General features: G+C 34.5%; 1 protein-coding gene across 3 annotated transcripts in view; it reads right to left on the reverse strand.

The window, feature by feature from the left end:
• The window catches only part of TBL1XR1 (TBL1X receptor 1), a 174926-nt gene that overhangs the window by 26945 nt on the left and 135087 nt on the right, over positions 1–12894 (reverse strand). For 2 of the 3 annotated variants that reach the window (XM_040229965.1, XM_040229974.1), the window contains 3 exons: positions 11977–12079; positions 3178–3323; positions 643–865 (listed from right to left, as the gene is read on the reverse strand). In XM_040229965.1, the coding sequence (XP_040085899.1) occupies positions 643–865; positions 3178–3323; positions 11977–12034 (427 nt within the window). In that variant the 5' untranslated portion in view covers positions 12035–12079. The remainder of the gene's footprint in view (positions 1–642; positions 866–3177; positions 3324–11976; positions 12080–12894) is intronic. The other variant, XM_040229984.1, reaches the window with a different exon arrangement.

A 12894-nucleotide genomic window follows, 5' to 3' on the forward strand; every position in this document is an offset into this window, starting at 1 on the left:
AGATAGAGTGTAACTTTCTTATTCCACTATGTCAGGTAATGTTGAAAATGACTATACAGAATTTATCACATGAAAAATAAATTCCAATCTTTAGTTAAATATGAATATAATTTTTTAGAAAGAGATGTGCACCTAAGTGTGTGTTCAGAGATGGGGGAGCAGGACTAGAGGAAGATTGTGAAAGGTTAGGCCCAAACACAGTTAAAAATGATAAAACAGTCTGAATTAAATAGAATCCATGTCAACACTATTCTGAATTTCTGCCAGTAGGGGTTGCTGATATCATTCATATAACATCTAGTTGCCTTTATATCTCCATGCCAAAGCTTTTTTGTATCTGTTAATGACTACTGTTATAAATTATATTTAGAAATCAAATGCAGATACAAAGTTCACCTAACAGTAAAAAAAAAAAAAAAAAGGATTCTAAGTATTTTTTTTAAAAAGAATGAAAATAAGGTCCATGAAAGTAAATCTAGCTTTATGGAGCTTTAGGCATAAAAATCTGAACTGTGTGATACAAGTTAGGGGAACAAGTTGGCAAAAATTAAATAGACAGTGTTAGTTCAGCTAAAATGAGGCATCCTCATAAAGCAAGTTTCTTTTTTAATGGAACTTAAAAAAATTCTTCTTTCAGCTCACTTGCTATAGTATGTGCTCCATTCTCCTCCCCATTTGCTGTGTTTTCTCCATTTTTTGCAGATCCTTGTTGGTTTGTCGCAGCTGCAGCAGCTGCAGCAGCTGCCGCTTGTTGCTGTGCAAGTTTATCTCTATAAGCTTGTTGTCTTGTTTGTACTACATCAGGCATTACGGCATCTATCAGTGACAGAGACTCTATTGGTCGACCATCAAACAAGGTACCATCCTGGATTTGAAAAATTGTGAGAAGAAAAATCAAAGGTAACACATTTAGAGTAATTTGTATTCATACAAGTTAACAGCAGAAAATCATCATTCCAAGAAAAAAACACTTTTCGGTAATTTCCTGAGTGCATGTAAGAAAAGAAGGAAGGAATCGGGAGGGAAGAAGGAAACTAAAGGAAGCACTGTAAACAGCTGCTCCAATTGTCTTCCTCACCCAATTCTTACTGTTAAGTGTTGCACAGATCAAAGCTGAAATACTGAAAGGAATTAAAAAAAAAAAAAAAAAAGTAGGCCTAAAGGGTAAAAAGGCTTTCAATTATATTCCAAAGTTCTGTTAGTCAAAAGTAATGTGGGATAGTTAATAAAATGATGAGATTTGGTGCCACATTTTGGTAAATACTTCTTTAAAACTAAAAACTTTTTAAATAGTTTTGCTGAATGCAAAAGTTTCTTGCAATTTAATTAAAACATTAAGGCAGAAATAGACATCATTATCAATAGACATTAATATATACAATCACCTCATTTCACTACTGTTATTGTTTTTTTTAAGTTCTTGTTGCATTTGTTACCATACTGCTTCTGTTTTATGTGTTGTTTTCTTGGCCTGAAAGCAGGTAGGTCTTAGCTCCCTGACCAGGGATTGAACCCATGCTGCTCCACTGGAAGGCAAAGTCTTAATCACTGGAATGCCAGGGAAGCCCCTCATTTTACTACTGCTGAAATATGAGCACAGTAAAGCTGGAATCTGTTAACTGGTGCTATTCAAAGCGCAATCCAAAGACCAACAGTCCCCCCAACACGTGGAAACTTGTTAGAAATGTAGACTCAAAGCTATAGAATCAAAATCTCTAAAGGGCTCAGGAATCTCTGTTTTAACAAGCTTTTGGGTAAAGTCTTACATGCACAGTAACATTTGAGAAGTACAGCTACAACTCACGGGCTAGTATTCTTTAATTTTATCAAGTTGCTATATTTTCCAAAGCTTCTCTCACTGGTATTAGGAAGTTCACAATAAATAAGTTCTAAAGCAAGCAGGAGAAGAGACACGGGCACAGAGCAAGTCAGAAATAGAAACGGTGCATATTAGCTAGAAACATGCATAAATGAAGCCTGGCTCACTTAAGCTAGTGAACACGCACTAAGTGTTGTGATGGGATGCTCCAAGTTACAAAACACTGAACATCTCTCGGAACTGTCGATTATAATAGAGTATTTGAGGAGCTGGAGCAAGTATTTAAACTTAAAAAAAGATTAAAACCAATATAGATATATTGTGGAGTACTATATCAAACCTAGAAAAATTTTTTTCAGAAAAAATGAGACTTCAACTCTGGCCACTAGGAGAAATTGTTTTATCATTCTCTCCAATAAGTATACTTTGGGAGGCAAAGTGCTAAAAGACAATGAGGACACATTTAATTTAGAATCAGGAGATTTTTCAGTATAGACATGAGAAAATTTAAAAAAATAATCAATTTAGTACACTATAATTATAGTAATAAATACTGATGTAGAAACCATGGAGCTTTAGTTTTTAAAATACCTGCAAAAGGAAAGGGGAATATGTTAATCTCTGAAATGAAAATAAGGTGAAAAGCTCCATATATCACAAATCCTGACTATGTATAAAAATTTTCAGCTATACCAGGGTGTGCAGAGTCTTTCTGTATATTTTGGGCTTTGCAGACCTAAGGTCTCTGTCACAACCACTCCGTGCTGCCACTGTAGCACAAAAGCTAGATAATACGTAAATTAAGGAGTGTGACTATGCCCCAAGCAAACTTTACAGAAACAAGCGATAGGCAGACTTTGGCTCACAGGCCATAATTGATCGACACGAGTTAAACTACCTGTATCATATAGACTGTACACAGGTGCCTTCCAAAATCACTTACAACCAAATAACCTAAGATCTTCTAATTTCTCAATCAATTACGGTCTCAGTATTCCACAGCACAATTTTCTTATTTTAAAGAAAATTATTTCTTCAGTTCAGTTCAGTCGCTCAGTCATGTCCGACTCTTTGCAACCCCATGAATCGCAGCACGCCATGCCTCCCTGTCCATCACCATCTCCCGGAGTTCTTACTGTTTACTTATTAAACCATGTAAAAAGCAATAAGAGAGTGGTCCTTATAGTTGAGAGCCATCAGCCTTGCCTGTGCACCCTGACACCACATTAGGAATAATGTCCTTCAGTTTTGTTTACCTGGTGAAGCTGAAGTCAGATAATGAAGGAGCAAGCAAGATACCAGATATTTAAGGAAGCATTTAGGAGTTAGAATTAGTACTTGAACTAAATCTTCCTTACCTCATTAATACTAACTTCTGCCTCTACATACTGTAGACCTTTCTGGATGATAGAAATCAATGCAGCAGGCGGGACGAGGGCACCATTTATGTTAGACTGACTGATATGGCTTTCTATACCGAAGGTGAACGCTGAATGAGAAAATCCTGAAAGCAAAAGAAAAGGTGTAACAATTTATTCTCCAAATGGCAATATGCAATGTAACACAAAGGAAAGACTTCTGTAATCTTTCAAATCTACATTACACCCATCTGAAATCCCAGACTGTTAGCTAAGGTCAAATATGTTTTTAAACAAAAGAAGTATTAAAATTCAAACACATTAACCTTCATGTATTTTCCTCTTCACTTTAATTATATAACCGTAGCACATAATTTTCCTCAACAAATGGTATTAAACTTTAGAGTTGGGGAAAAGCCTTTTTAAGTCATGTGACTCAACTGCTTCACTCAAGATAAATTAAATGACATTTAATATTTCTGTACTATATTAAAATTTCTGTGTATAAATCATCATACATCTTGAAATTCTATATTTTGTAGGCTATTTAAAAAATCTACTTAGGAAATAAAAAGCAAACTAAAACATAAGGAATGAAAACTGTAATTTAATAATGACAAATAATTTTCATGCTTAACTTCCATTGTATATATGATTAAGTACTAAGAAAAAGTTACTAATTTTTTGCTACTTAGTAATAATCCATCTAAATGGAAGCTTTAGAAAAAGAACAGCTGACAAGCGAAAATCCAATTTGTATGTCGATCAACAACTCTTTGATTTTAATTTGAAATACTCAAACCAAAATATTCACATAACAAAAGTCTAATTTTAAATCAATTTAAGTCACTCTTGGTTTTTATGAAAGTCAAGTCCAAATCCAAAAGTAAAATTCTAGTAAACTGACAGACCGAGGGTGGTTATTCTCTTTACCAACACTAGTTAAGCTCTGACGGATATGTTAACTATCATTAATGTTAAATAATTCAATTAAATTATACATCTGTACAGAACGTTAAATAAGGTAAATGAACACTACTTGGGTCTTGGTTAAACTAATCTAATCCATGTAACGTGTTGTCGAGCCTGTCTATCCTTAGATGTTTCGTGCTTAGCCCATGCTTTTTTGTTTTGTGCTTGCACTTTCAGACTCCTTGTGGCACTTATGAACAGTCTATCATAAAATACTGTGCGCTGTCAAAGAGCATGTGGCTAAAGGCTATTTTAATTGGTTAACAGAGAGTCACAGTACACCTAAGTTGATTTTCCTTAGGGCTGTCCCTTCCTTACCTCTTTGGGATACCTAACCATTTCTGTAACTACCCATAGTGAGAAGTAAGAAGATGCTTGAATTTTGACTTCTTGATTTCACCCATAGACAAACAAGATCATTAATAAAAACGCATTTATAATCTGCAACTTAATCTGAGCTCACAAGAAGGCACAAAAAACACAAATGAAAAAAGCACCATTTTGCTCCGTCCCTATCAGGAAACCCAGAACTACTTGAGTATGAGCAGATCCCAGATCACCAGGATAGGAAACTGAGAAAAAAGACTAGGAAGGATTGGGGAGAAAGGTTATGAGATCATGGCAGTGAAATCTAGAAGCACTGAGGTTGGAGACTTCTGTTGTCAATTTCATATCCCTCCCAAAATAAATTCTGCAGTAAATCATAAACAGAAAGGGGGGAAAAAAGCTAAATAACCAAGTGGCTTGGAGTAGAAGGCTTCAAGATAGACGATATCACTTACAGAGGGCCTGTATCATACACACATATATAATCTTATTATCTTATTATTTCTCATCTCAGCAGATGAGAAAACACAAAGAAAATAAAGATTTATTCAGGGACCATGGCCATAACCACTGCATTCCCCCCATCCTACTGAGCAGTTAGAATAGAGTCGAGGATAAAGCTAAGGCAGAGTGAGCTCCTGCTTATCAACAAAAAATAAGAGACTGCATCATTATTCTTATTTCATTCCAAGGTATTAGAAAGTGTCATCAGTAGCACATGAGACATTAAGACTTTTATTAGTAAGCAAGATACTTTGATTTTCCAAAGCCTTCTAAACTGTAGCAAAGTCTCTGACTTCTGTACTCCAATTTCTGAGTACAATTTAAATAATTATTAATTACATTTAGACTGTTTAATTAGATGACAAAGTTCAAGATTATGTCCAAGAATATCCTGAGCTGCACGTAGAACAATATCAATTTTTAACTGGAATGTTGCCTATGTTCTGAATTTTTTTTGTGAGACCAGGTGCTCTGTGCCATCCTAAGGTATTACATATGCACTTACAATCTTCTCAAACAGCGAGAAAACAACCCTAAAGTCATCCTTAATAGTGTTTTGGCACTTATCGTTGATATATATTTGCCCTAAAGGAGGTCCACACTTAAAATGCTCTTCTTAAACACATGCTGAATTGAACAATAACTTTTTTTAAATTTCTAGTTACAGCATTACAAAGCAGCTTAAAATTATGCTTGAAACTACTCTTTTTCCCGTCCCTAAAACAACTTCTTCCTTAGAAATTTTTCACCTTGCCATGCTACAGCGAAAGGTCCTCCTAACTTCTCTCAGCCCCTGGCATTCCACCATTCGTCAGACCCTATCAATTCTCCCTCTCCGGTCTCTGTCATTAGCTTTCCTTTTGTGCCCAAACCTGGATTTTAGTCCCCCATCATCCTTTACCTGGACTACTGCAGTCATAAGTTCCTTTCCTCTCTTCCCCAGTCAAGTACACTTGCAACACTATAGCTAGAAGACTACTTGTAAAACAAAAAATGATCATACCACTCCTTATTTGAGTACTTTCAACAATCCTTTTGGCCTTCATAATCAAGGTCAAACTCTCTAAGTGTGACGCACAGGTACTTTTGCAATCTTTACCTACTCATCTCTCCAGGCTTATCTCCTCATTTCTTCTCAATGCACATTAAATACAACCAAGACCTAGAATATACTGTGCTATCTCATGCCTTTGGGCTTCATGTGTTCCCACGTACTTTTCACCTGTGTCAATGGAGGTGAAGTCCTTCCTTCTGCTGCTCCAGGGTTGATACTTCTCTTCTATAATAATCCTCTAATTTGTGGGTGTGTAGCATTCTACGGGTTGTGTTTATGTGTATGATTAATACAACTGGGATGTCTGAAGATGGGGTTAATGTCTAGTCATCTTTCAATTTTAGGAAACTAGATGTCACCTAATTTTACTAGTGTTCAATAAACATTTGTTAAATCAGAATGCAATTCTACTATAATTTATCCTGGCACATCAGGAAATCTATAAATCCAGAGAAAACATATGGCTTAAATCTCCCTTGAAAAACTAAAACTTGAACCAAGGTTATGCCAAAATATATTTGCATTTATCTGTAAATATATATGCAAGCAATACTTTTTCAGGGACAGCTTTTGATCTACATAGTAAAAGGCAAAAGGCATCAACTTACAGTCTGTGAAATGCTTAAGTCTAGCCTGCTTGCCTAATATAGCATCCCTTCTTTCCAGGAGTAAAAGCAAAGCTGATATAAATAATACTTTGTATAAATACTCTACAATCAAGTATTCTACCACATTCACTAGAGTGATTCATACCTGGGAGATAGAAAAGGAAATCCAGAGAGGAGTAAGGCTGAAAACCACAAAATTCAGTATACAGTAATTCAAGGATATTCAGTGATCAGGACCGGCAGGGGTATGGGGGGTCTATGTGCAGTTACTTTTGAGGCCATGCACTGTTCCCGTATAGGAAATGAGGTCACAAGACAACCATTTTCTACATATGGCTTGTTTTGGAAGTAAAATCTGATTTATACAAGGTCCTTTTCTTAGCCTCAGGTCAGGAAAGCCCAGAAAATCATACCCCTGCTTCCATCACCACATACTCTCTTGACCCCAAATCTGTTTCCAATTCTATCCTATAGACCCAGAATTTTGTTCAGTACAAAAAGTTCCATACTTAAATGTGTGAAGGTTTTAGAAAAGGTAAAAAGAAGTAGAGAAAAAAATGCTACATGGGACCTTGTATGTTGAAAAGTTAGATAGACTTAACACTTATTTTAAAAAATTTTAAAAGGAAAGGAAGAAAGGAGTGAAGAAAAAAAAATTACAATACCAAAACCCAAATACAACTGTTAAAATATTTTATTTCCTTTTGTCCAGCACAATACACTGGCTATGCAGTTTTGTGCCCTAATCTTGCCCTTTATATATATATCTGAATATTTTATATGAATTGTATTTTCTGAAATAATTTTATTATAATATACATCCAATAAATGTACCAGCTAGTAAATTATTCACCCCATGGCTGGACATTTGGATTTTCCAATGTTCACTATTTAAAAAGACTCTTACTTCAAATATCTATGTGTATAGGCTTTTGCCATGTATATATATATATATGTCTTTTTCTTTAGGATGGAGTCCCTCAAAAGTTGAAGGGGACATCAGCACTTCAAAGGAAGTTCATGACTGCCAAATTGCCTTTCAAAAGAACTGTACAAGTTTATGAAGCCATCAGCAATTTATACATTTCCTTATATGCTTACAATGCTGATTATTCCTAAAAAAAAAAAAAAAAAAAAAAAAGATTACTATTAAGATTGAACAAGTTCTCTGTTTGGCAACCATTAAAGGACCTTTGTTTTTTAACAAGTATGTCAGTCAGAATGTGTAACAGGAATTTCCTTTATCAGCAAAAAAAAAAAAAAAAAGTATTTCAGTTTACAAAAAGAGGAGAAAAAGTGATTTGGATAAAAGTATAGTTAATTATCAGAATTTATGACAACTGCTTGCTATTTATTGTTCATTAGTCATGTGTACAACAACTGTATGTATCAAATTAATGCCACTGCATATTTTATTATAAAACAAAACTATGTACCTGTTTGCAGTTTTGAACTGACCATGTACTCACAAAAACTGAAAGAAAAGACTCATGGTGGAAATATCAGATGCTGACCTCTCCTCTCCATTTCTTCATGGTGAAAGGCACATTACTGATAGCCATTTAATCTAAACTCCTTCCAGCCTGCTGTTAAAATCTGTTTATAAACAATACCAGCAGAGGATATGTAAGAAGCAATGTTTATCTAGCCCAGTTACCTTTATCTGAGTCAAGAGAAACTACACTATCATTTAACTGTTGATACTCTACTGTAGGCCATTGGAGAGGTTAATACAAAAACCAATAAATGAAAAAGACAAATGAATGGGCTGTTGGGTATTACAGGTCAGAACCATAAAGTTATACACAAACATTCTGGCTACTTTGTGCCCATTATGATCCTTATGATCATGCTTAGATTTCCAAATTAAGTGTATGTTTGATGTGTGACCTTATAAACAAATATAACATTTTAAGTAAGCATCATGTAAGAAGTGGTGTGGTGCAAGGCCTATTTCCTGGGAGAAGCAATATCCTTTTGAAAAGAGTAGAAGAGTGAAGTGAGGTGCAGGAGAGACAAGAAGATCTTTCATGAAGTGAATGCTTTAAGCCTACATATATCATCACCTTCTCATAAATGGAGACTACGTGGCAAGATGAATCTCAGTTCTAAAAACATGAGGATTTTAAAAAATAACAGTATTCAGAATCATGATCCAGAAAATTATTCAGTAACAAGGACATGTTGTTTCTGCATTTTCCAGTTAGTTTTCAATCATAAAATGCAACTGTTTCCCAGTGTTCAACACAGGTTCATCCATGAGCTCCTACACATGTAATAGATGACAAAAAATCTAGAACCAAGAATTCTCCCCTAAACCAAATTCACAATTTAAGCAAAATTTCATCTTACACAAAGCAACAAGAAAAATGGGTGCCACAAAGTTCACAAATAATTGCCTGGAACAATTTCCTTAGAAAAAAATAAACAACTACAGGAGAGTCACGTGACACAAAGGGGGAAGGAGTGAGGGGAGGGGGAGAAAATTCAAAAGATCCAAACCAGTTTAGCTCCTCTAAAACTAACCCTGCATCAGTTTCTCTTGTATACAACCAACTATAATATTAGTATTTATTCTACCTATCATTGCTAAATATAAGTTATTAGGGTGATCAAGTTATGAATGCCCTTGGGTAAATGCTAATTAAAGAGAAGACAATGAATCAAATCCAATAATTGCAGCACTACATGTCAAATCCCAAAAGAAAAAAAAAAAACAAAAACAAATTTTAGTCCCTAGGAAATATTTGTTAAATATGAACAATCTAGCTCATAACAGTGCAAAATGATAATGATCAAAGTAATATGCTCAGAGTGAATTTTCCAGAGATATAAATGAGAAAGATAAAAGGTTCCAGCACAATAAACCCGTACTACAATAAATTTTTCTCTTAGTTAGTTTTAACAAATAGGGAAGGATGGCTGATTTCAGACAGAAGTTTATAAAACATTTGAGGCTGAATACCACGCAGTAGTCCCTTTTCAGCAAGTATTACTAACAAATTTTATAAATGAGAAAATGGGAGCTCTGAGAAGTTATGTAACTGGGGGTAGGGGGGACTTTTACAGGTAATATTTTCTAGTATTCATAATAGTCGTAATAAATTTACCACATAGTATATGGAGTATTTAAGATTAAAACAAGTGATTTTTATTCCCTCAGGAGATGGATCCCAAGATACTGTGAATATACAACACCTTCTTGTCAAGCTCTAATTATCCTACGACTAGTACAGATCCATCATTAATTGCGCCTAAGAACCACTTGGAACATCTGTAAAATGCAAATTCTGGGGCCCACTCCTAGCTCTCTAAGTGATTATGATGCAGGTGGTCAAAGGATCAAACTTCAGAATGCTGGTTATAGGTGCTTCTTGAATTTATTGCAAGCTGCCTTCCTAGAAAAACTGCTGTTAAGTCAAAATGTCATCAGTGTAGTCTGATTTTCCCCTATAAATTCATAATGTAAATAGGAAGTTGCCAATTTTATAAAGGGACCGGTGTTCACATTTTAGACATGTGGCTTAACATCATACTTCATCACCAGTACACCGTATATAGTTTTGTAAAGAATACACAAAGCACAACTAAGAACACAGTTAACCATTACATAGGATTTAATATGATAAATATTAGTCTACCATACAAGGTATTTAAAAAATATCATTCTTGCTTTATGTTTACTGCAACATAAAATACCTTAAAACATCAAATTTAGAAGCATTTTTTCTGAGAACATAAGCAATTTTAAGACTTTTGATAAAATCACTGGACACTTTCATAAATTAACACAGATTATTATTTTATTGTCCTTTTTACTTGCTATATTTTCCTGCAGTGATATAAAACATCATCTGTATTTCTCATCCACCGATCCTTCACACTATTTTTCACTTTAGTGTCTAATGCGTCAAAGCTCTGACTTAACTGCTGGTTGAATTCAAAGGCAGAAAAACCAGAGTTCGTTCTGCCCCAATAATTTCTGCTATTGTCTAAAGTACTGTATAACAATATCCAAATGTGAGCGTATGTGCTACAGTCCATGGGTCACTACCTTTTCCACTTTATTAATAATCATTATACGTTATGCAAAATATTCTACAGATTTTCTCTTTGGATCTGCCAGTTTATTAACTGAAAACAAAACAAAACAAGATCTATCAGTTTCAAAGCTTCATAACAAGTTATCCTGCATTCTTGGTTACTTTATTTTCTTCTTTTTTCCTCCTGGCCCTTGTTGGATATAATTTTCTCAGCTGTTCCAAGCCAGAGAGGAGTAGTGATGTTGCCTGGGAATAGAAAATTCCCACCCAAGAGAAAAACTCACAACTAGAGTGCAGCTGGGAGTATCTCAATAAGAAGATGATCTAAAATCTAAGGCCTTGTTTAAATTATCTGCCTAAGAAAGGACAACTAACAAAGCCCTGGGAGAAGAATAACTGGAGTTTCAAATCAAAATTGAAGGCTCAATATCCTACTCTATTCCTTTCACCCCTCCCCCAAAAGTGGCTACCAAAATTATCTTTTTATATCAAACTTTATCTTAACATCCCAATAACTTTAAGTTATAATTCCTAAAATTCACACGCCGACATTTTCAATCACCAAGTGATTCAATCTCATGTTAACAATCTAACTTTCCATTGCAGTCAATCTTTTCCACCATCTTATGTTCCATCCAACCTGTTTTCCCCTCTTCTAGTTTTTATTTTTTCCCCTTAATCCAGCCTACATTTTCCCTTGTAATATTCCTTCTTTTTTAGGATAACACCTCTTAATCTGTCTAGAAAACTTGGGAGATCACTGACTAACTTAATATTTATAACAAATAACTTTCAATGATTTATATTTACTAATCAGCTCCCGATGAAATACATTATTAAGATTCAGGTCAAAGATACTTAATCAACTGGGATGAGACAAAAGCATTATGAAAAAGCAAATTTAGCTTTTGAAATGCTTATTGCAACTAGGACCAGTAACATTAAGCTGAGAATTATGAATATACATTATCAAACTTAAATATCTGAGAATTTATATGTTCCTACCAACCATTTGCAGTAATCTCACTTCATTACAAACTATAAAAATGATCTTTGAACAGTGAAAGCCAAACCACTTGTTACAAATATTTGCCTGAGATGATTCCAACATATTTGAAAGAGTCAGAGAGTTAAACCATGCAGTAACACATAGCTTTAAAATGGCAGTCCAGACATTAAGGAAACATACAAAGTTCAACAGTTTGGACTGGTACAAATTGCAAATGCATAAAAGGTTATTTTGAGGATATTAAAATAATTTGAGGCCTATTTACTTTATGAATGTACTCACCTGACTCTTGCAAGTATCTATATACCAAGAAGTTGACCTCATCACTGCTTATACTCATCTTTATTCCCACTTAAACCATGAGGTCACAACACAGGATATAACCCTAAAAATAAAACAAAGTTAATTAAGTATTTTCTCAATAAAATATTTTTAAACAAAATGTAAACAATGTTGTAAAAACCATTTGATTTTATTAAATAATGTAAAATGAAGATTTGATATTGCCTAATAATAAATCCTAACAAATAAAGATACTTCCAATAGTTAGTAGTAGATTATACAACCAAAACACAGCTGGGTCTCTTTTTCTGCAACATATTGGTAAAAAGGATTAAAAATTTACCAAAGGGCCTCCAGTATCATATTTTAATAATTATATTAAATAGCATAAAAAGTTGTTCCTCTTTTCTCCTTAAATGTAAAAAAGAGTTTATTTTAAGGATCAGAAAAGTATTTATATAGGAAAAGACTGACTTCAGACTACAGGAACAGGGACCAGCCATCCATGCTGCTTTTGTTTACAAAATTTACTAGGATTTGAAGTCTCTATTTTCTCAACATCTAATCTGCAATGTTCAAGTTTCAAAAAGCTCTAGGTATGCATAAGGCAGAGAGGCTGGAGTACAGTTCTGAAAACTCAAATGATATTCTTAGAAGGAGGGAAAGAAGGAAACTGACATATAGCTTAAATATATCCTAATTATACATAGCTGTTCTCATGTCACAGAAAGGATTTAAAGAAAACTCTTCTGCTCGGTGCCCAACAGTAAATGTGTTAGGCTTTGCCAGTCATATAGTCACAACTACTCATCCGCCGTTGCAGTGCAAGAGCAGCAATGGCACACGAATGACTGAGCATGGCCATGTTCCAATAAGACAACTTATCAACACTAACATTTGAACTGCATATGATACTCT

Source organism: Oryx dammah, unplaced genomic scaffold (genome assembly GCF_014754425.2).
Source record: "Oryx dammah isolate SB20612 unplaced genomic scaffold, SCBI_Odam_1.1 HiC_scaffold_2, whole genome shotgun sequence".
Taxonomy (NCBI): domain Eukaryota; kingdom Metazoa; phylum Chordata; class Mammalia; order Artiodactyla; family Bovidae; genus Oryx; species Oryx dammah.